Here is a 25,246-nt window from a genome sequence, read left to right as displayed (position 1 = left end):
ACAAGCCTTTATTTCTAAATAATTTTGAGCTGGATGACTTCTTACTCTGACTCATGGTAACACTGATTTCACGAGGAGTAAGGGAAGTTGAAGGAAGAGTGCTCTTCCTTCAACTTCCTGCTGTGTAGACAGCGCCAAAAGCCGAATTAAGCTATTTTGACTTAAGGTACACAATTGACGTAGCTGAAGATGCGTAGCTTAATTCAACTTTTCCCTTCTGTGTAGATGTATCCTCATTGTTCTATGGCAGAAAACCCTTCAGCAGAGCTGGGCAAAATGTTTTGAATGAACAGATTATTCCCTGAAAAATGCAGTTTTGATGGAGAAAGAAAACATTTAGAAAAATCAAAATGATTTGCTTCAAAACGAAATACTTTGACTTTTTGTTGTGAAACAATGTTTTGTTTACAAATGTATCTATTTTCATTTTTTTTTAAACAAAGAATAAAAAACAATCTGGAATGAAACATGTTGCTTGACCTGGAACCTTTTTTTCAGTTTTTCAATTCATCAAGAAAAACCAAAACAATCCCATTTTGAATTGAACCAAAACAAAAAACCAGATAATCACCAGTGCTACTATCAGCAATGAGTATTGTCTATTACTAAAGTGGATCACTGGCCTCATTCGGCACCATGTAGAATTCCTACTTTGCATCTCTTCTTTTGTGAACCTCTCAGAAAAAGGGTCTGAACAAGATGGTTAGTGAGCCCATATTGCACAATACACTTGGCTCAGACACCAAATGTGGTCAGGGTGAATTGTGAATGAATGTCTTGAAATAGCTTCAAAGGCAAGATATTAAGGGAAAGTCTTGCGGGGGAAAAAAAATCTCATTTTTGAACTCCAAAACATATGGTGATAAAACATCTTCGTGCCTGGTTTATAATTTTCATTACAATAGGTTCACAGTATTAGTTTGTCAAGTATCAGAGGGGTAGCCGTGTTAGTCTGAATCTGCAAAAGCGGCGAGGAATCCTGTGGCACCTTATAGACTAACTGAAGTGTTGGAGCATAAGCTTTCGTGGGCAAAGACCCACTTCATCAGTTGCATCTGATGAAGTGGGTCTTTGCCCACGAAAGCTTATGCTCCAACACTTCAGTTAGTCTATAAGGTTTCACAGGACTCCTCGCCAGTATTAGTTTGAAGACTATTATCATCAGGCTGTGGAGCTCTATTGATACACATATCTTTAAAACATTTTTCAATTTTTAAGTTGATTTACACCATCTTTAAGCTGCCAGATTGATAGCATGGTGCTTCTGATTCCTACATTTTAGTCTGTGATACACAATGGGACAAAAGGTGCAAAGGGCACGGTCCTGAGAAATCCTGGTTTAACAATTCAGTGTTGGAGGCCTGTGCAGGGAGGCTCGTTCCTGCTTCTCCACCCTGCAAAGAGAAGATTTCTGAGGCACGACTGAGCCTTGGCTTCACCCCCTTTTTGCACTGGTCTTCATAATACAACTAGCTGCTTTGTGGGGAGCACTGGAAGATATTGCACATGTCCATAACGCAGCCCCAAATAGATTGTTTCCTGCCTGAGTGTCTGAGACACAATCTGCCTGGTTCTTCTCTTGAACCACTGGAAACCCTTGCCACGCACTCCTGAAATCTGCAGCATAAAAGCTACCATTTACCTCAAAATGAAGGACAGAAGAGAAACAAGTGTAACCCCCTTTTTCCTCCCCGGGTTACTGGGGAGCAGGTCACACTCACAGGTGTGCCTGGGCGCCTGGTGTTTTAACCCAAAAGAGATCCTGAGCACCCCAGTGGTGATGGTGTTTAGTTGGGGAAAGCCCTGTCCACCCCCTTGCTGCAGTCCTTTGCTGGCAGTGAATGTAAAATGGCGGTGCCTCCACCTGGCTGGCCTTGTACACACACTGGTGTGCCTTGAGAGCCTCCAGGAATATACCCATTCCAACATAAATCTGGATCTAATTCCAGAACAACTACAAATCATATACATCTAATAGAACACGTTAAAATAAACAATCTTTACTTAACTTAAATAAACAGGGATTAACAGATTAGCAATGAACAGCATTAACAAAACACATAACAATAATTGAAGCTTATATAGCTAGACAACAGTGACCCCACCCCAGAGTGTGCACACCCCTGGATTCAGAGTCCCAGACTCTTGCTTGCGTTGGCGCGCTGATGTTGCAGCTGTTGTGGAGATTTGGTCCAGGCTAAACAGCAGCTCTGTCCCAGGCAGCACTTTCCCAACAAGACCCAAAACTTACTGCCTCATGCTGTGCCTATTGGAAGCAGCCTGCTAAAACCCAGTTCCAACAGGCATCTAGTCCAATCTGTAGCTGCACTCCCAACAGCCCCTGGACTGGATCAATGTCCTTGGCAGCAGCCTGGCTCCCCTTTGGTTCCAAACTCCAAGACAGAGTCCCAGACTGCTAGACCTCTTTCTTCAAGCACATAGAGAGAGCCAGTCTTCTCTCACATCAGAGTCCTTCCTTCCTATTTCTCCCAAGGGCTCATGGGAATCGTAGTCTGGATTGTAGCACACAGGGTCTTTTCAGAATAAAACAGAGGCCCCTTTAGTAAGAGGACTACACAAGGAACAAAACCACATGGGCAGGGTTCCTTTTTTTCTCCATAAGCATTGAACCATAAAGTATAATTTCCATCATTTTATAGGGCAAAATCCTCACATTTTCTCAGATCTGACTTGACTTTTAAGCCAAGGAATGTTTTGCCCAAGTAAGGACAGCATAAAAGCTAAATAAGGATTTCAGAGTTTGGCCAATAATTTGCTAAATTTATTATAAACATTGATTTTTGGACTGTTCCTAGACTAACAAGGATTTCAGGTCATTCCAAGTTTCTCTGGAAGAGTCATTTCCTGTAAGACTTATATAGAGTCCTAAGATATGACTTGTGATTCCCCTCAGATTAGATTTATGACCTTATAACATCAGACTTTAATTTCTTCTGGTCTGTTAAGAAATGAATAATGTCTGGGATGTCATTAGCTAGGTGATTCTCCTTAGATTGATAACAAGGTCTTGGGACATATAACTTAAGTATCACAAGGTATTGATGATTTTTATATAATAAGTAGAAAGATGAAAAGTATAAATATTAGGGGGGTTTAGATTTATTTTAATTGTAGTTTGTAACAAAATAAATGTATAAATAGTAGAACTTGGTTTCTAAACATTTTGCCCAGTATTTGCAAACCTGGTGGCTTGAAGTTTATCTTTTGACACTGTTTTGGGGTACTTAAACAAGGAAACTGATTCTTTAGAGTTGCTAAAATCCCAAATTCCAGGTGAAGTTAATAATCAACATCTGAAAATCAGTCTACTTAGGCAAAACCTAAATATGGATGTAGGTACCAACCTAATCTTAGGCATCTTTATGCGAAAATGCTGGCCTTAATTTTAGGAGCAGAAGCCATCTTTTTGTTTTATGTTTGTATAGAATCCAGAACAGTAGCACTTCAATCCCTGATTGGATTCTGTAGGTGCTTTTGCAAAACAAATAATATATAAAACATGAGCTATACAAGTTCTGCAGGTGCCTAGCTTCACTGGGGTATAATAAAAGTGACATAACACAAGCTCTTCTATCATTAAAGAGATACTCAGATGTGTAATACTGGACAAGTGGGGTCACATTTTCAGAAGAAATCAAGGCTGGATTTTCAAGTGCTTAGCATTGACAATTGGGGTCAGTTCTTCAGAAGAGTTCACTTCCCATTTAGGCATCTAAAATGAGGCCAGATTCACCCAGAAACTAATATCGTGACAATTAGGTCAAATTTTCTGGAGAGAATGGCACACTGGAGCTCTTTCAAAAATCTGTCCTCACTTGTGGTGCTGAACGTTCTGATATTTTGACAGTTCTTTAGTGGTTTAGATCAGAGTCACATGTCTCTGCAATGGTTTAGATTGTCAGGAGCTTATATCTCCTTCCCTATTTTTAATAATGAGAGTGGCCTGAGAGATTCTGTTTAGTTTTGTTCCTTTCTATTGTATTTCAGATCCAGTAAAGCTACAAGCCTTCCGTTGTGACGGCCACTCCTGCAATCCTCCTGTGGGGAATCTAGCAACAGGCAGAATTCCAGTCTCTCTTACCACATGTGGGCAGAACAGCACAGAACTTTATTGCTTCTACCCAGACCAGAACCTCCGTCATCGGGCCTCCCAAGGCTGTAGGCAGCCCAGATGCACTAAATGCAATGCCAATCAGCCTGATAACTCCCACCTTCCCTCTGACATGACAGATGATTTCTTCCTAAATCCTGGCTCCTGGTGGCAGTCTGCACAAGGGGTACACAGGGAAGAAATCATGCTGGACTTGGAAACGATGTTCTACTTGACCCATGTCATTGTCGTGTTCAAGTCGCCTCGCCCAGCTGCTATGGTACTGGAGAGGTCTCAGGACAATGGACAGACGTGGAGGCCCTACAAATATTTTTCTCTCAACTGTACAGCAACATTTGGGCTGCAAGATGATCTTATTGAGGAGGGGTCTTTGTGCACTTCCAGGTATTCAAGTGCGGTGCCTTGCACTAGAGGAGAGGTAAGTGATAACTGACGTTTGAACCATATTTAGAGGGTCAGTTAAAAATTGGCTAAAAATCAGGAACTAAGTCCCGAAAGTGACACTGTCCAAATCTGTAAATAAAGATAGGCACAACATTCAGGTTTTACATTAATATTTTAAAAAAAAAGGGAGAAGGGAAAAATAAAGAGGAAGTTTCAATAAAAAAAATAAGCCCTGAATACAAATCTTTCATGATTTCTTTTGTCAGTCAAATCATCTTTAATATAAACTTTCAGTGTAGTCAAATACAATATTTTTCTAGTGCCTAAGGATCAAGAAGTACAACTGATCAGCCTAGTTTCATTGTCCAAGGTGAGTGAATTTCGGGGAGGAGAGGAAGGAATATAACAGCATAAATATTGACCAGGAAATTAGATTAATAAAACTTGTTAATCTTGTAAGGTGCCATTAGACAGAAAAGGGGATTATTCCAACTACATATATTGTAATGATGCATTGACTCATCACTACAACACCTCCTGCTGGTTGTTCTGGGAATTAGCTCTCCAATAGCGTGCCTTCCTCTAGTGGCATCTATCCGCTGTCACTTCTGCAATCTCCACAACTCTGGCACCCACATTGCTCACCAGACCACAGCATCCTCTTCTGGGCACAGCCCTCTCTGGTTGTATCCCGCTCAGTCCTTTCCCCTTTCTAAGGGACTGATAGTCCTTGGTCCAGATACTTGCCTCAGTCACCAGCTGCTGTCTAAAGTCCAGCCACTTGCCTCAGGGGCAAACTGCAATCTGGGAAGTAGCCACTCTCCTCATTGGCACGTGGGTGCAAAGAGGAGAAAGAGGGAGAAACCAAGCCTGCCAACTACTCTGGGACCCAATCCAGAGACCCTCCAGGTGGCAGTCATGTGCTGCGTCTCCTTCAACCCCTTCCATCTGTTTTTGTGGGTCACTTCCTGGTAGCACCAGAACCTTCTCAGTCCTTTGAATCAGAGACCTCAGTCTGGTAGTCCCCAGGCTGGAGCTCCCTCTTGCTCCTCTGACCCTGCCCAGCACTTCTCTGTCCGTGGTGCTGTTTCTAAGGCAGCCAGTTCTTCTCTCTTGTTCTTCAGGGAGAGACTGTCCTCTGCTGTGCTGAGAACCTCTTTATGTATGACCTTCACGGGCCCCGATTAGCTGCTCCAGCAAGCTATCTCCCACTTGGCTCGCTCGACATCCCCTCTTCTACTTGGAGCGTTCTGCGTAGGCTCGGCTCCCTCTGTCCTGCTTTAACCCCTTCTCTTCCCAATGTGAAACAAACACCCCGCTACAATGTATTTATGCTGATAATGTCTCCTTAAAGCCCTCTTTATAATTATTTACTAATCAAATAGCTACTTCCAATACAGCATTTTTTGTTCCTAGATCTCAAAGCGCTTTGGATGGCAAGGTAGGTAAGTGTCATTATTCATATTTTACAGATCGGGAACTAAAGCACAGAGACGAGAAAAGTGACTTTCCTAAGGTCACACATCAGGTTGATCAGATAGCTGAACTTAGAACCAAAGTCTCCTGACTCCAACCAAGTCCAATACCTTCTCATTTGACTACACCAGTGATAGGCAATCTGTGGCCTGCAGACTAGATGCGGCCCATCAGGGTTCTGTGTGTGGCTCTTGAGATATTTTGTTTCCCGTTGCCCATGCACAGGGTTGCTAGATTCTGCTGGTTTCCATCTGCATAGTTTTTTCTCTAGCGGTATTACTAAAGTGACATGCACATATAAAGCAAAGGCACATGAAGTGAGGTGCGTGCTGATTGTGCACAGCATTGACTATGAGAGCCGTGTGCTCCCTTTGTATCCCATCAAAGTGCTGCTACAGTTCAATTGACACACTCCTCAAATTCTAGGCACACAAGTGCAATTAGCAAAACTACTCTTTATCTATCTTAGTTTCAACAATCTTGCAGCCTACTGAGATGACAGAGGGCCACTCATCTGGCCCATTCACTAGCCTTGGTTGCCCATCAATGGACTATACTGACCATACACTTCCTTGACATTGTGTGACTAAATCTGAAGAAAAAGAGAACCCTTATACAAGAATGACCTAGGTCACATGGCTGCAATCACAGATTTGAATAAAAGCCTTTAAGAGCTTTACTTCATCTTTTTTCAAGATCCTTTAGTGAGGTCACAGTCTTATTTATAGACAGTATATAGTCACAGAAGTTATGCTGTCACAAGACTGGCATTGGGACTCCACTGCAAAATAAGCGAGGATGGGAAGAGAGATGCCCTAGTTTGCTTAAAATGAATTCCAGTGTGTGGTTGAAAGTAAAAGGTTCGGAAATGTGGCTAGTCCCAGAAAGGCGCAGAAACAGGCAAACTATTACTAAATATCTTTTAAACTTTTATTAAAGGGCTTCTACGTATAAATTATGATTTTATCAATTTCTTACATACGTAGGCACTAAATAATTATTAGAATGTCCAATAAGCAAAATGCAATACAGTGGAGAAAATTCTTTGAGGTTTCTCTAAATCCCAATAGTTGTTAACAAAGGACTAGGGTTTATTAACACTTACATTTACATCAGTCTTACTTATAAGACTAATCATTTACCTAAAACTTTTAACACTATTAATTAACAATACCTCTAAACAATTTCAGATAACAATACTTACATTTAACAGACACACAAACTACAACAACAACATATTTGCTATTCGTTATGTTTGGTATACGTTACGCTCTACAGGAACTCGTTTGGTTCGGTGAGCGGGAGGTGGCCTTCGGGTGATCAGTCCTCGGACCTGGCTCATATTCCGCCATCCAATGTTTATTCAGGATTCCTCAATTTGATACAGGAGGGGAAGCTGTTTTATAGAGAGCTTTTGCGCACTCTTTGTGACCCTGTCTGCTAAGTGACGGGGATAAGGGGGTGAGATGGTTTCCTGTTTTTCCTTTTCTGTCTTATCGGGCATGACACAATCAGCACAACCAGCATGACATGAACTTTTTATGTCTGGTTTTAGTTCTTGTTTGTCGCTGACCTTTAAGTTACATAGTGCAAGGGTTTTCATCAAGGGGAAGTTGACCTTTTGCTTGGATGGCAATACGCGCAAGAGGCCTGGCCAGCAAAGAGCCTGCTTCCACACAGTGGTACTTATAATTTCACAGCAGCTCAAGGAGATAAGGAATTATTATCACCTTTATTTTCAGGCTGGGAAGCTAAGGCAAGGAGAGATTAAGGGTGAAATTTTCCCCTGTGCATTGGCAGCATAAAACCTATGCATATGGTGCACATATTGGAAATCTGTGGCAGCTAATTTGACTCCCAGTCCATCCTGTTTTTGGCATTCTTGCCATTTTACAGATGGAAAAACTGAAGCACAGAAAGAAGAAATGATCCCATGGTCACACAGGAGGGTTCTCATAAAGTTAGGAGTCAAATCCAGGTTTTCTGAGTCACAGGCCTTAACCACAAACCACATTTCCTTCCCCTGCTTCTGTAATGAAAGCGTCTGTCTCAGTAATACTTTGGTTTGTGTTCACACTTTTATTTAACCTTGGGGCATATCATTAAGCCCACGTGTTGCTGCCAAATTAAAACTGAGAAGTGGATGGCAGAAAATCAAACAGTAAAAACCACATTCTACAAAAGCCTCTGCAATTGCAAATGTTAGTTTGCATAGCAAAAAAAAAAAAAAAAAGTATTGCCTAGCCAATATATAAACACAAGAAATGTATAACAACAACAACAATAACAACAATAAATAAATAAATTGAATTACATAGACCTTGCAACCTTGACGATCCCAAATAGTTTTACAAACTGATGTATGAACTGAAAACATATAATATCACTTTATCCACCACTGAAGTTCAGACACCACTGTAATGAAACACTGCAGGTGTATAGCAGTGCACAGCCACATCATGCAGCAAGAACAAGAAGAAAAATACTGATGTTCAGCAATGAAATTAATAATCTTACATTTATCTAACACCCATAACCCCAAAGAATCCTGAAGCTCTGAACAGACTTTATGAGGACCGCTTAATTCACCATCATCACTGAAATATGACTATGTCTGAGCCTGGACCATGACACAACACATTTTTATTCTAAGGACAATGATGGGGGGAGGCATAATGTTGATACCAAAAAGTTGACCAGAACTGTTGTCCTCTTAAAAAAAGCAATATGGGGCTTTTAACTATATGTGATCAGAACCTCTAAAGATGTCACCTACATCCACTCAGTGCCCCTGGGACATGGATTCAACATTGGTTCAGAAGGAAAGGTGTCACCACACTATTTACTGCAATATCCTTTGTTTTCTTTGGAGTTCCCCCATCCAGATTCTGAAGCCATCTTAGTGTGAGAGCTTGTGAACTCATGGCACACGATGGTAGCATTTCAGAAATTATCTAGCTTATTCCCTGCTGAAGTTGCAAATTAATGTTAAGATGCTAGTGTTAGATGCTCTTTTGACTTGAGCTGGTAGCCAATATTCAAGGTCTTGCAGGTTTTTTCTGTTGAGAGGAGAAATTGATAATGGTGTCAGGGATTTCTTTGGTGCAGTCCTGCTTGTTTACAAATAATGCATGCAAATCAAACAAGAGGGGACCATTTCCTTACTTGTTATTCCAAGCCTCTTTTTCCAGCCAGCACTGAACTCCTTAAAAACTTCTCTTTTTCCTTTCTCTTGGGCATATTATAAGTTTGTCTCTTCTCTAGCTGTCCTTGACTTTCTTCTGCCTTCTCTGCGTCTGTGATGTTTTTAGCTGTATCTGCTCACATATAAACACACACCTCCACCAAAACAGTATTCTGCCATTTGTGTTTGAATTCAACCCCACTGCAATCCCTCCATCTACATAGCTCTGCTCCTGACCAGTCTTGCATGTGGCTTATGTTTTGGGCAATGGCTCCTATTTTACTCCAAAGAGAGCTTATTTGCTTTTTATATTTGTCCTGAACAAAGAACAGCTGTTACACCACCAATTTCAACCAGGTTTCCTTCAGCTCCCAGCATCCCATTATGAAATAACATTGTTTAGAAGATTTGTTCATCTACTGTAAAACTTTTATGTACAGTAAATGCTTTTGTGTGGCATTATGTGTTACTATTTGTTTAATGCACCATTTACTAGTGTACATAGGTATGAAGACTAATATTAATCTTAGGTACAGATATTATAATTTAAATGAAGATGTGACCAAGGCAAAGGAAAATTAATTCAACATTGCAGTCAGACTGTGGTGCGTTCAGATGCCTGGGACTTAGATCCCATCTGATGGAGATCAGGGTAGGAATGATAGAACCTGCGTTCTGACAACATGTGCATTCAAGGATCTGGGACAGCAGGAGCACATTTTTAATAAACTAGAGCATCCGGAAAAGAAAACAAATGTTCCTCTCTGTAGAATAATATGTTTGCATAAATGAAAGGCATTAACATGCAGGGTCTGTACCACAGTGTCCCACTTTCAGCCTCAGAGTTTATGACCAGAAATAAGACCCTGCCTACGCTATTGGGTCTGAAGACTATACGTGACTTTTACATCAAAGGCCCATTCAATTATGTGTGTGTCTGGGTGACAGGTGACACCAATGAAGTGTGATATAACAAGCCCATTATGGAATTCACTGGGGGAGGGAGAGGAATTGTATATGCCTGAATAAGGTAACTGGTTCCTAGGCAACTTGTTTAATGTGCCTTGCTTGGAAGACCTGTATACAGTTCTTTGTCTCAACCACGGTGACCCCTTTGGGTATGAAAGTGCCCTGTGCTGCCTGTTTGTCAAAAATGAGTGGATAAGCTTTTAAGCAAATGGATTTTTAATGATTCCTACAAGGAAACACAGCGAGGGTCAAATTCAGACCTGATGTAAAAGGGGGTGCAGTTCTCTGCTTCACAAGCACCATTTTGCTTAAACTTGGGGTCAGGGCCATCACCGTGGAGGCCCCAGTTCTCTGCCCCCTTTCTAAATGTAATGGAGCAACATGCTAGAGCAGGGGACCAAGGGCCAAATGTGCACCCCCCCCCGGTTTGCCTATATCTGGCTCCCAAGGCTCATGTCTCCCCCCACTGTTGGGGAGCCCGTGCTGGTGCTCCAGTTCCCCAGTCAACGCCGCAAAGAGGCTAGAGCACATAAAATCTACTGGCCAGGATTCCCCGCAGCTCTTTCTCCTCAGTTGGGGGGCCATGTCAGCGAGGGTGGTGGGTTTGAGGGGTTTTTTGCTTCTCACTTGTGTGTGGCCCCCAACTGATTTTTCTGTGGGTCAGCGGCCCCCAACCTAAAAAAGGTTCCACATCCCTATGCTAGAGACTCCTGGAGTAACTGCTACCCAAAAGGAGGCTTTGAATCACATAGAGGGAATCCTCTCAAAACTCAATGGTCCTTTATAGGGAACAACAACATGGGGGACAGGCTGTGTGTGTATCATACCTGGGCACAGACCCCTGGCCAGCAGATGGTCCTGTTCAGAGTCCACAAAAAGGAGGACAGTGCTGCAAAGGGATGAGAAGAGGGATAGCCACTCACAATATTTGCTCAGGCAAAATATTGTCTACAATGATAGTTTTTCCTGATAAGGGACAGAAAGATGGGGGCTGCAAGGTTTTCTCTCTTGCTCATTTGACACCATAATTTACTTGTGGCACTACAATGATTAGAGAACTGACAATGTTAAGGCCTCCACAGAGAGGGAAGCAGCAGGACCAGGTGATTTCTGAAGCATGGCCAGCTTTAAGGAAAATGGCACCAGGATGAACTTGCATTTTGGCGCCCCTTTAAGCAGGGGAAACTGTTTTCATGCAAACGCCTTTAAATAAAAGATGGAAGAGCTGGATCTTTACCTGCAACATGGGGATATGTTAATAATGTACAAGGTTTTCAGTGAGGCATCAGCAGCTCCTTAAGGGACTGATCCAAGAAAGCATGGAAATTAATGAAAAATGGGGTTGCTTATTTTTCTGCAAAAACAAACCCCCCAAGAGTGAAGGTGCCAGGGACAGAATCAAATGCTCTAAAGAAAAATCCAGGAGATCTGCAGCAAGCATAGCAAACAAATCTCAGCACAATCTGGGGGTTCTTCCAACTTCCAGCTGGAAAAGCTTTGACGAGGAGGGATTAGTCACTCTTGAAGGCAAGTGCCCAAATGTTATGACTAGGGCTGTCTGTTCAGTGTTTAGTTTAACTTGAGCTGTAGAGGAGAGAAAATGCAGAGGCATATTGGCGGGAAGTAGTTAATGCTGGCAGAATAAAGAAGTGGATAATACTGCCAGGCCTCACTTCTCTGGAGGACAAGCTTAAAGAAACACAGGGCTTTGTGTCTGAGGGTGACTTGAACCCAGAAGAGACAACTGGGGCAGAGAGGGGGCAGGTCTGCCTCTGTGGCATATGAACTGCCCAGAGCCCGGGGCATCCCGTTCTGACAAGCTTTATAATGAGCCATGTCATGAGTATTTGTCTGGCACCTTGTAAACTAGCCAGAAAAACACATTGTTTTTGTAGCATTATTTCTGCACTTCCTGACATGCCGTGCAGTAGACACCAAATAGAGTTCTCATCCTGGCTCTGTTATATAAGAGCTTGGAGAAGCTGCCACTTCCTTTTTTCAATCTCAGTTGAGAAATCTCTTTGTATGTGAAGTTATTAGCTTGGTGAATAATTACATGGTTTTGGTTTTAACTCCACACAGAAGATAATTTAATAATTTCTCCATAGTTTTCTATGTATTGTTATGATCCCCAGGATTGTGGCATCTTAGATTTCTACTATGTCTTTGTTTTGCAGATTGGTTCTTCTGAAGTCTTTCAGACAAGCTTTGAATAGGAAAGGTAACAAAAAAGTGGTATTGGTGATGGGTTATGGTGCCTTTCCCATCAGGATTCAGCCTAGATCATCAGTTCCCATCTAACCACGACTAGAAGTTGTTATTTTTTTATTGCTGTTCAGCAGCCAGTATAAAATGAATTTTGTTGTTCTCAGTCCAGTTCTCAGTAGACAGGTGTCCACATCAGAGAAACCACCCACACTGGTGCTTGCAGTTTGTGTTTCAGAAACAACTCGTTGCATCATGAGAATATTTTGTATTGCTGTGTGATGGCCTTATGGAAATGGCCGCAGGCCCCAGTGAAGTGTTGGAAGGTGATGCAATTGTGTAGTCCTGGGATAAGTTTTGGGATGTTTCAATTATCCTTCCATCCTTCCCTGAAGTACATGGGACTGATCTGAAGAAACAATGTTGATCCAGCAAAATGTGGGGCAAGTGCTAATTCAACACTAATTGACACCTTGCTGGTAGTTTCAAACAGAATGGCAAGGACAGTGGAGCACAGAGATTAAATGTCACCTCTATTTATTTCTCACTGTCTGTTTTAAACCTCCTCTGTTTCTGCTACATCCTTTTTGAGTTGTTGGAAGCACACCATTGCTTTATGTAATAAAATTACTATATTGGAACTACAAAAGTTAGCAGGGATGGGCATAAGGAGGGGAGTTGATTATGACATTTTGATATTGTCTGTCTCTAATCTGGATCCCACAGGGTCCTTTCCCATTGTTTCCTGACAGCAAATTAATAATCCTTCCAAGGTGGTGCATTATTCTATCATCAGGCAGCAAGAGCAATCAGCAGCAACAGAAAGTTGCTCTGATATGCTGTTTCAATTGGTTTGTATAGGCATAATCCTTGGACTACTAGCAAATTACTGTTGCAGCCCAAAATTTGGATGCTCCTAGCGTGCTTTACAATTTTTACCAAATTGAATGTAACATGTGGTCTAATAGGGATAATAGCTTGTGATACTCAAAAATACTCTTATGAGATAAATTTAGGAGATTTTTTTTAAATATTCTGCATCCAGAATGGAGCCACTGTACTGATGACAGTACTAGATGTTGAATGGAAGATTTGATTGCTGAGATACCTTATCAACTTGCATTTGCTTTGGGCTATCAGTCCTTGCCCCCTCATTTCAAAGTTGAGAAGCATAGAACTAATCTAAGATGTCCATTTGTAGTTGAGTTTAACTGAATCATAGGTGCAAAAACAAAAAATAAATGCATAACTTTTTTCTTTAATAAATTGTCATATTCTCTTTTTAATTGCTTCATAGTTTGACTGTCCATCATGAAAGGGAGGAAATGCAGTGGATTTGGAGCAAACCTGTTCAGTGAATCAATAAAACTCCCAAAGAACTAAAAAGACAACTGGCATTTCTTTGGGTTTCTAATTATGTGCTTCTGTAATGATGGTCTGATGCAGGACAAAGTTTACTTTTGCATTGGATGATGGATTAATGCATTCAGCACTGTAGTTCCATTAAACTGATCATATAACATCTGTTAAAGGGTAGGAAAATTATAGAGATAAAAATGCTTATTATTCCCTTAAGAACTGAATCTGGAATGAAGATGACCCTCCTGACTGGAGATAAAATATCATCCATTATGATGCTGTGCCCTCTGGTGAGCAGAAGAACACATGCCTGACTGATGACTATCTTGATTAATTTTGAACTAGATTCTGCTGACATCCTGGCTGTTAGGATGGTCAGGACAGGGCAGGATAATTAGGGTGACCAGACAGCAAGTGTGAAAAATTAGGACATGGGGTGCAGGATATTAGGCACCTATATAAGTCAAAGCCCTGATTGTTGGGACTGTCCTTATAAAATCGGGACATCCGATTACCCGAAGGATAACGTCCACCTTTATGAATCATGGCTGAATGACTGATGAAAATTAGAAGTGTGGGTGGGAGGAGGAATTAAGGTGATGAATGGGCATTTGTTAGCAGATCTACACCTAAGCATGAAAGTCCTTATTACAATTTCAGGTTTGATCATAAGGATAACTTAGGATTTAGGATGTGTTTCCATAAGATGTTGAACACCTCTAAGAAGATGCTGAGAGCTCTCAACTCTTGTCAAATTCATTAGAAAATGGAAGTTGCTCAGCATTTATCAGGGTGGGATCCATCCTGAGCATTGAGAAGAAGACTCTCTTCTTTAGATATGTACAGACAATTCTCATTAAACTGGCACACTAATGTTGGGAGAAAGTATTCATGGGAGAAGGCACTCAAAACTTTGGGGGCAGAAAGGCTCAGATACCCTGGTGATGGATAGCCTACAAAGATTTAAATAGAAAAGAATAATCTTATTTGAATGTCACACACTGGAAAGCCATCTTTGGATCATCCTGATCAAGAGTTGGTGTCTGAGTAATAAGAACAACACAATTACATGTTAATTGCATTCTCCTAACCTTTTCCCAGGAATGTTATAGGGATGCCAAACTTGCAACTGACCCAGAAGAAGCTAATAAACAAATCAAGTTTTCTGTAAGGTACACCAAATGTAAAAGTCAAATGTCTATTTGTATGCCAAGAATCTGCCTCATACAATTCAGAATGTGCAACCCAACCCTGCAAACTAATGATAAGATCAGATCTCAGAGCTAAGTGTAGTGTCTCTTTCTGGGGCTGATGACATTATACGTTTATTAAGCTTTGGATCCACTTCTATCTAGTGATCCTTCAAACCGCCAGCATGGAAATTATTTAGCTGGCTACCTTTTAAAAAAACAATGGTAATTTGTTAACATTAATATTTTTCACTTAATTTTCCATCTTGTTATCTCAAAGTACGCTCCTGTGAAGGAACTAAGTGTTCTTATCCATTTTACCAAAGGATAAACTGAGGCACACAGTGACTGAGGTCACTGATGGATTTAAACAGCAGCAGGTTCAAAGTGACTTGCCTAACGCCATGCAGGATGTTTATGGCAGGGTTTTGAATAAAACCCCAATCTCCTCAGACAGTTCTTTAGCCACAAGAACATCTTGCCTCTTTTTTTTTCTTTGGTAGTTCATCCATCCATCTATCTATTGAGTGTGTCTGTCTGTCGCCAGAGGCATGTAAATTAGATTACCCGACATAGTCAATGAAGCTGGGATTTAAATAGTCCCAGCTTCATTAAAATAAAAATGGCCACCGCGCTGTGCCGGCTCAGCTGATCGTCGGCACAGCATGGCAGTCAAGACACGTATTGGTCGACAGGGAACACCTTTGTTGACCGCTCCCTCATGCCTCGTGAAACGAGGTTTACAGGAGCGGTTGACAAAGGCTTCCCCTGTCGACCAATACGTGTCTTGAGTGCCGTGCTGTGCCGACGATCAGCTGAGTCGGCACAGCGCAGCGGCCATTTTTATTGTAATGAAGCCGGGGATATTTAAATCCCAGCTTCATTGACTATGTCGGGTAGTTTTACATGCCTCTGGCAACAGAGGCATGTAGTCTAGACACACCCTCCGAGTCTGTCTGTGTGTCTGTTTGTTCAAGAAATCCTCCCAAACTGTAAGAGCTAGGACCACCAAATTGGGTATACAGCTTCCTCTTACTCTAACTTAAACCAAGGTCGGGGTTTGGTTATGCCAGGAATGGGAATGTTTTCCATAACATGGAAAGGGAGGGGATAGCGAGGGGAAGGGCACAGAGGAGGGATGTGATACTGAGAGTGGCCACTGGGGGCAGCTGCAGCACCAAGTGAGTGACTAGCAGGGCTAGGTTTCTGCCTTCTTGCCTGCCTACAGACTAAGGATGTTAAGGACTAGACGACTAACTGACTATCCGATACGCAAATGCTTATTGGATAGTTGAGTCTACTAGTCGATTTCATCCCCCCCGCCCTTGCTGCCTTTATCAGATAGAGGCAGCAAAGGGGGGAAGAGGGGATACTTCAAAGTGGCAGCCCGCCCCCCACTCCCGCCATGGAGAGCCTGCAGGCCATGTGGGGATGCTGGAGTGGGGGCAGCCCCCAGAACCTGGCCCCCTGTGGAGAGTCTACTGGCTGTGGGGACGGGACGCTGGAGGAAGGGGCAACCCACAGTGCTTTCCCTCCCCCTGACAGCCTGCAGGAGGGCTGCTGGAGGGGGTACAACTGGAGGGAAGGGCAGGCCCCGGAACCAGCCCCCTTCCCAGACAGCCTGCAGTCCACAGAGGTGCCGCTGGAGGCCAGGGTCAGCTCCTGGAGCCTTGTGCCCCCAATAGCCTGCAGGCCACAGGAGGGGAGCACTGGCGGAGGAAGCAGCCCCCTGGAGCCTGACTCCATCAACAGCCTACAGGGGGGCCACAGGAGGGGGGAAACATCCCCCCAGAACCTTGTCTGCCCCCCCCTCCCCAACAGCATGCAGGCTGGCAGAGGCAGCTGGAGGCTGGGGGCAGCCCCCAGTGCCTTGCCCCCACCTCAACAGCCTGCACATTGTGGGGGAGGCCCTGCAAGCTGGAGGAAGCTCCCCCTCCCCAAACTGCCCTCTCAGATAGCCTGTAGGCTGCAGGGAGATGTGCTGGAGTCCAGGGGCAGTCCCTGGAACCTTCCCTCCACCAGCAGCCTGCAGGCCATGGAGGTGGGGGAGAGCCACTGCAGGAAGTGGCAACTCCCAGAGCCTGGCTCACTGCTCGGACAGCCTGCAGGCTGTGGGGGTGGGGTGCTGCAGTCCAGGGGCAGGCTCAGGAACTTCACCTGCCCAAATAGCTTGCCGGCCATGGAGCAGGCGGCCCTGGAGGCTAGAGGCAGACTCCCCCCAGAACCTTGGCTCCCCCCAGACAGCCTGCAGGTTGTGGGAAAGGGCACTGAAAGGGGGCAGATCTTGGATTTCCCCCCAAACAGCCTGCAAGCTGCAGGGGGCGCTGCTGATTGGGCAGCCCCCAGAATCTAGTCTGGCCTGCCCAGACAGCCTGCAGGCCGCATGGGGGAAGAGAACTTGGGGAGGCCCGCTGGCAGGGGAGCGCTGCCCCAGTGCCCTGGGAGGAGTCGCCACTGGAGCAGCTGCCATGAGACGCACCGGTAAGCACCTCCTCCATCTCCCAGCGTCCTGCCCTGAGTTCTGCATTTCCTACCTGCCTTAACTTCTGCACCATCTACACCTGCCCTGAGCCCCCCCACACATTCCAATCTTCTGCCCTAAGCCACCCACCCTCTGCCCCTCCTCACACCTGAACTTCATTCTCCTTCTTTCTTGAAAAATATAATAATTGAAATAAAGCATGTATAGTTTTAATTTATTTTTCCCCACAAAAATTACTTCATTTAAAGACCTGAACAACACTGGGTACATCGGCTAGCACAGTATAAAATGAGTAACTAATTGAAATTACTTTAATGTCTTCCTACCTAAGTCACAAATAAGCTACATATAGCATGTTAGCAATATATACAATCACTGGAATTTTTTGTCTTCTAACTAAGGCTTCATTCTTTCCTATGAAATGAAAACAAACAAATACAATTTTATCCTATTTTTAGCAAAAACATTTTAGTACACTGTTGTATTTTTTAATAAATGATTTCTGGAAGCATATATCATATAGGATATCAGACATACTGGATACATTTCAAATTTTAAATTATGTCCACTGCTTTTTCACTGTAATATATATAAAAGTTGATTAGCTAATGAGAAAATAATAATAAAATGTAAGCAGGGCCACAATAAAAATAATAAGCCACAGAGAAATAGTATTTACACTATACAATCATTTGTGTCTGGCAGATTTTCTCTCTGGTGTTTTAAGGACCATGGTTACTCCTGGGAATGTAATTGATCAAAGAATTTGAAATTCTGGCTTTTTGTACACTAGAAAAATTTGCATTGGCATAGCTAAACTGATTCAAATTGTAATGTAGGTGTGAGCCACCAGTGCTAAATGGAACATGAACTGATGTGACTTACACCAGATACTTATGCAAACTAGGGATGATGTAATAGGATAGTCGATTAAACAATAAGAAAAGCTTATAGGTTAATGCTATAGACTAAATGCATTTCCACCCCTCCCCCCAGCAGTACATTTTTTAGCTGGCTGGCCAGCAGCCCGGTTCAGTCCTAGCTTGCTATGGCTCTGCATTTAAAGTGTATTAGGAGCTGACGGGCAGGCAGCCCGGCTCAGTCCTGGCTCGTACCAGGTCCAGGAGCTCAGACCTCCCCTAGACAGGGGCTGCTGCCATCCCACACTGCTTCCACCCCACACTGTATCAGAGGCAGCAGCACAGGGTGAAAGGCAGCCGGTCCATGAGGTGAGCTGTTTTTTAAACTGGCTCCTCTCATGGACCAACTCTCAGCTGACATCCCACACTGCTACCTCTCTATCAGAAGGCAGGGAGCTTCTCAGGAGTGGGGCCAGAGTGCATTGGCTGCCAGCCCTGCCCCTGGGGACTATAGAATAGTCAAGTAACCAATAAGAATTCATGAGCTTAATCGACTATTCAATTAACCAATATTTAACATCCCTAATGCAAACCCTTAATGACATACTGGACCAGTGCAAAACAAGACTTGTACTTCTTTGACTGACTGCAGAATAACTCATGACAGTTCAAATTCCACTTTGCATCAGAGCAACATGTCTGTTAGCTATGCTGGTGCAAATTTTCCTAATGTGGACAGACCTTCAATTTCAGTGAGTCTTATAATAGTGCAGGCTAGCAAGGAGCCCGTGATTGCTGGACCTGGGAATAAGATACAAATGAGTTCACTTGTGTTAATTAGGTGTTAATATTGTAAAAATCTTTCTTTGGGAGAAACAGGCATCTCCAATCTCACCATTGAGCTTATCCTAAAAAGCAGAAGTACATCATGAATGAATCATGTAAGTAAACTCTTGTCTCTCAAACAGGGTCAGCTCGAGCCATTCCTGTGCCCCAGGCAGCGGGCATGCAATGCATGCGTGGCTCTGCCCCCGGGTGCGCTGCACACCTTACAGCTGCAATTGGGCATGCGGCACCTGATTGCAGCTCTAAAGGGCACCTCGCGGCCCCCGGCCCCGGGCACACGGCGTCTGATGACAGCTCTAAGGGGTGCCACGCGGCTGGGCGCATGACGCCCCTTACAGCTGCCATCAGGCGCCCTCCATAGGTTGGCGCCCCAGGTAGCTGCTCAGCTAGCCCCCCTATTAATCTGGCCCTGGTCTCAAATGGCACGGAATATTGCTGTTCCATAAAATGGATGCCCATGGTCTCGATGGGATTTCCAAAACTATTAACATCCCTGCTGATGGGTAGATACTTGGAGCTTTGAGAGGATTTGGAAGTGTCAAATTAACTGCCCTGAAGGAATGCAAGGCCCTGAAGGAAAATATTTGCCAAAGAATAAACCCACAAGGAATCTGAGTATTTTCCAAGCTGGCAAGTTAAGAGAGGAAATGCAAAACATCTTCATGACAGCAGACAGAAATACTGAGAGCTTAGCACTCTGCAGCCACTCTCTCAGACTAAAGAACTCATTGTTACATAAGTTTCCTATTGATAGCTGGCAAAGATGGGCCATTAATTGGATACCTAAATTACTAATCACTATCTGAAAAATGTGGCTTACACTAATATATAAAAGATTTCTCATATTACACTACACAGGGCCTGTTTATTGCTAGCATATGCCAATGCACTTCTATTTCCCTCCAATTTATCTATGATCCAAGATATATAATAGCATAGATACTGCTATTCTATAGCACCTTTCTGCCAAAGTTCCCAAATCTTTGCACAAACATTAATGAATTAAACCTCACAATCTACCCTGTGATGTAGCTCTGTATTATGATTCCCCATTTTACAGATCAGGAATCTGAGGTACAGAGAGATTAAGAAATTTGCCTATGGCTGTATAGGGGGTCAGTGGCAGAGCTGGGACCAGAATCCAGATCTCTCAGCTCTTAAATCCATGCCAATCAGCTGTCCTTATATGACATGTCACAGTGCAAGATGTCACTAAAATATTTTTTCTCATGCTTGTGGTCCCTCAGGTATCCTAGTGGCTTGATGGTACATATGAAGAATGGAGAACACAGATTTAGCAGATTGGTTATGTTTGCACATGGTGTAACTGAGGAAGGCAACTAGGAGCGAAGACACCAGATAATTCCCACATGGTTCTATCAGTATAAAAATGTGTGGCTCTTCGGATCAGTCGGACTAGGTCGTTTGCCCATGGGTCTGTTGAGAAGCAAATATAGCATCCTGTTCTAAAGAGATTTGGTCATTGACCTACGGCTCCATTGATCAGGGGAATGTTGGGCCCCTGGACCAAAGAGAATGGGTCTTTTGCTTATGGTTCCACTGATCAGGGGAATGTGGACATCTGGGCAGGAAGGACTAGGCTACTTTATCATGGCTCCCTGGATCAGGGGAATGTGGGTACCTGGGTTGCATAGGCTGGGCAATCTGCCCATAGCTCCATTGAAAAAAGGAATGTAGGCATCTCTGGTCTGAACACACACTGCCATTTGCAGCTTTGTGGGTGGCTCCACAGAATAAAAGAAGAGAATTAAAAGAAAGGAAGTTATAAAATAGACTGTGCTGTGTACAGGCATAAAATGTGCTGCTGGCCCTGCAGCGTAACTGTCAGGTGTAGGTCTGCTACTGAGTCAGGAAACTGACTGTTATTTTCAAGGGGATCATCTCCCTGTGCCATCATCACACAACAGAGTTATTAAGCACCAATCACCAGTTCTTTTCTGGCCCCTGCAAATGAAAAAGAAATGGAAGAAATATTTTGCACACAGCAAGTATTTAAACTTGTCTATCCACTAAAAAAAAAAAATCCAGAGAGAGAGAGAGAGGGAATCCCTATGGAAACAAAGCTTTCACTTGACTAATAGAGTTAGCCAGACAGAGACTGTCACTGCTCATAAAGCAGGGCCAAAGGACCCCGAGGGCAAGTACCTCTGTTCTGATGGCAAAATGCAGCCAGAGGAGAAAAGAGCTCTCAAATGAGACACACATCTATAAAGGGAATCTAAGCCTGGGAATTAATGCAGCCAGCTCTTTAATTCACTGTCACCCCTCTATCTCCACCCCCCGCCACCCTCACAATAAAAAAAGACCCTGAAAGGAAGAGTCAAAGTGGAATCTAAGATAAAATAGGACATATTTCTGCAGCTTTAGTGAAACACAAACTCAGAGCCTTGATACCAAGAAAAGAACTATTTCTTCTTTGGGATTGTGTAATTTTTAACATGAACAGCATTCTTTAGCATCATGGAAACTTCAAACAAACAATAACCCTGCTTTTAATGTCCAGAAGCCATAGGACGCCTTTATTCCTGGATCTCACCATTTGAATGCTGCAGATTATCTTTCCTCCCTCCTCCCCACTTTAATACTTTGACTCGGCCTTTAAAATGATCTGCTTGTCCTAATGCTTAACGGCGGTGTGGCAGGCTGTGTTTCCTGGTCATTGGTTTCAGGGACTGACTCATGACTCCTCGATTCTATTTTCAGCTTTATCACAGACTGATTGTATGACTTTGAGCAGATCACCTCACCTCCCTGTGGTTCAGTTTATCCTACTTGAGAATGGTGAGACTATCGACCTTGCAGGGGTAATGGGAAGCTGAACGTTTTTTCTCAAAATGCTTTCAGATGCTCAGGTGGAAGATGGAGTAGCAAAGTGGACAATATTATATTTACATCACTAGTATTCCTCTGAGTTGTCACAATCTGTCACCACAAGGTGCCTTATACCTGTTCACAGTGACTAAGGCTGTGAGGAGTCTTCTGAAATGGTGACTATTATTCTTTCCTGAGCATCCTGTTTGTCTGGACTGCACGTATACAGTGGTGCTACATCTCATCAGCCATATGTTTTCTGTTTGCCTCCTAGGTAATCTATCGTGCCTTAACGCCAAACAACAAGATTGAAGATCCATATGGTCCTGAAGCCCAAGACCTCCTGAAACTTACCAACCTGCGTCTCCTTTTATTAAAAAGACAGGAGTGTCCCTGCCAGAACTTGGGGTTGCTAGAGAAACCCCAGAGGTTTGCCCACTATGCCATCTATGATCTGATTGTCCGGGGAAGTTGCTTCTGTAATGGGCATGCAGAAGAATGCCAACTTGCCAATGGGACAGGGAACACAGAGAACATGGTAAGTTCTTGAAATGCACTAGTTTACTTCAGTTTGTATTTGTTTGTACTTCCCGAGTCAAACAGAAACTTCTCCATAAAACTCTTCCCAAAACCAGTTTAAAATAGGGTACCGCTGATAATCTACATCAATGAAACCCAAACCTGATTATCAGTGTGGAAGGGGTATAGCACTAACAGCTGTGCCAAAAATGATCTATGCTAGAGATGGGCCTGAAACAAAAACTTGGATCTGAATATATCTACACTTTGTGGTGAGGTTTGGAATCGGGATTGGGATCCATATCAAAATATGGTGGTTGATATTATACACCTTCTCGTATCTCAACAGGGAGATAAACCAAAAACTTGGACTCAAATGTTGCCAATGAAATTCTGGAATGTCAAAATCCAGATCTCTCTTAAATCATGTAAGGAAATCTCTCTTTAAACAATGCAATGAATCTCATTTATCACAAGCTAGCACATGAAAAGTATTGCTTGAAAATCCATTTTTATTTTCTTCTGTATTCAAATGCATATGGTAGATGAGCTCCCCACCACTGGAGACTCTTGAATTTGCTAGGCATGAGCAGTTACATTAGTTATGATTTCAGCTTTTGACTCTTAACTTCCTGGGTTTTGTTGGTTCAGTCAGAGGCTAAGTATTAATGGTGGGAGAGGGAGATTGTGTGAGTGGTTTAATTATAGAGTCCTACCACCAAATTCATAACTGTTGAAAACTTTTATTGTTTTCAAAGAAAAGTTTACTTGAGTAGGCACTGCAAAGTTTGACTGTAGATACCAGGACAAGAAGAAAGAGGCATCATAGATCTTGTAATTCCTCCTCTTGACTAACTGCAAAATAGTTAATTTTCTGTTGGTTTTCTTGAAAGGTCTTAGCTTGACCCATGCAACGCAATCTAATCTTTGTCTTGATATCTAATGGACTTATGTACAAATAGTTTGTTACTCATTTGTGACTCTAGTAGAAAATATCTATTATATATTTTTAAGAGTTTGGTTGTTTGTGGACTTGTTTGTGCAAAATAAAGTCATACTTTTCAATTACCTACAGATAACAAATTTTGCATAAACAATCCTGCCATTTAAATTAGCTGAATGCTCTACTTTTTGCACTGAAATATGCTGGGTGAAAGGTTTAAATAATTATTTTTGTTTTTCATTGGAAAAAAATCATGACTATTATGATTAGAGTTCCTAAAAAATATTTGCTAACTAAATTAAAATCAAGTTACCTATTCAACTGTCATTTTAATGCAAAGGAAATTTTTACAGTTACAAATCACAAAATAAGTCAAATTTAGTTATGGAAAGAATAGTGAAAGCTTCACGAGTTTCTGATTCAAATTTTCTATGTAAGGTAATTATTCAATAAAATGAATAATGTTTGAAGTTGAAAGCCTACAAATTTAAAACTGTTCTTTTACTTTTCTTTTGCAAGCACATTAATCAAAAATTCTCTTACATATATTTAATTTCTTGAACTTTCCTATAAGTGTAATTCTATGCAAAATGACTTTGCCCAGTCAATGACTGGCCTCACCTGCTAGTTCTCTATGAAAGAAACACAAAAAGGTGGAAAAGATTAAAAGAAAAAGCAGTGTTTTTGCCAGTGCAAAAGCGGCTAGGAGTGCTGTGGCACCTTATAGACTAACAGAAGTGTTGGAGCATAAGCTTTTGTGGGCAAAAACCACCTTCGTCAGATACCCCTCTAATACTTTTACCAGTGCAGTTACTGATGTGCATGCATGTTTTCTGGGCACAATTGTGAAGCAAAATGTGGCCCTCAAAAGTGTTTCCTTGAAATAAACTCCGATCGCGTTTTAATTTTAATATCTGCCTGGCTGTTTTTTTAGGCACTTACACCAACAATTTGCTCTAGTGCTGACACTGTCACAAGTTTTAATCTGGAGGGATTTCTTCTCCTTCTGCATACACACGCACCCATGTGCACCCATATGAATAAACTATTGGTATTGATGCTGAGCATTTCAATTGTCAGCTTCAGTCAATGGGATCTGTGGGCATTCAGTGACTGAAAAATCAGGCCTGGCATCCCTGCTATTTTTTGGAAAATGGACTAGGGAGGAAATGGAAATCTCAACAGAAATGCAGGTGGTCTCCAACCCAGGCTTGCCTCTTCCTAGAAAGAAGCCAGGTCTGCAAGAAGCTTGAGAATTATTCTCTTGTGATATATTTGGATCTGCTTGAGATAAGGTTTATAATTAATCCTTTAAAAAAAAAAAAGAATGAGTGCAAATTTACAAAGTGTCTGATAAGATTTTTTTTGTTACTTTACATACTTGTAGAGCAAGGTTCAGGGTACAAAGGTAATTCTCTTTCCCGCTGCACCCAACTTAAGACAAGTAAAGATAAAAAAGGATCCGCTGTACACGCCATAAGTTCACTCTTGAACGGTGATAAGGCTGAATTCCCTGCAAAGGTTCCATGTGCCCCTTAACTGACACTATCCTAATTCACAGAAACTTTTTACATTTTATGAAGGGACAACATTCAAACTCCAAACCTTTTCACTGCCATTATACATGCCAGGTACAGGCAGCTGCATGTGACTCCAGTTCAAATATAGCAGTTATGATACCATTTGCCATTGTTTTCAGTAAAATGCTAATTAGCGGAACAAGGAATAATGTAATATAATCTTCAGCAGTCTCTTTGGAATAAAATTCCAGGCTTTGATTTAGGAAAGCACATACTTACACGGATGTATGTGCTCTAATGCTTTCCTGAATGAGACTGTGTCCCTGCATAGAAGCCTTAAAGATA

General features: G+C 42.4%; 1 protein-coding gene across 1 annotated transcript in view; it reads left to right on the top strand.

Moving 5' to 3' along the window:
- Positions 1 to 25,246, top strand: part of LOC102461575 (netrin-4-like) — a 68,971-nt gene that overhangs the window by 8,185 nt on the left and 35,540 nt on the right. The window contains exons 3-4 of the mRNA XM_075938773.1: positions 4,009 to 4,550; positions 22,194 to 22,457. Of these exons, the coding sequence (XP_075794888.1) occupies positions 4,009 to 4,550; positions 22,194 to 22,457 (806 nt within the window). The remainder of the gene's footprint in view (positions 1 to 4,008; positions 4,551 to 22,193; positions 22,458 to 25,246) is intronic.

Source organism: Pelodiscus sinensis, chromosome 11 (genome assembly GCF_049634645.1).
Source record: "Pelodiscus sinensis isolate JC-2024 chromosome 11, ASM4963464v1, whole genome shotgun sequence".
Taxonomy (NCBI): Eukaryota; Metazoa; Chordata; order Testudines; family Trionychidae; genus Pelodiscus; species Pelodiscus sinensis.
Note: the sequence above shows the minus strand (reverse complement) of the source record. Positions and strands in the feature narration are given on the sequence as shown.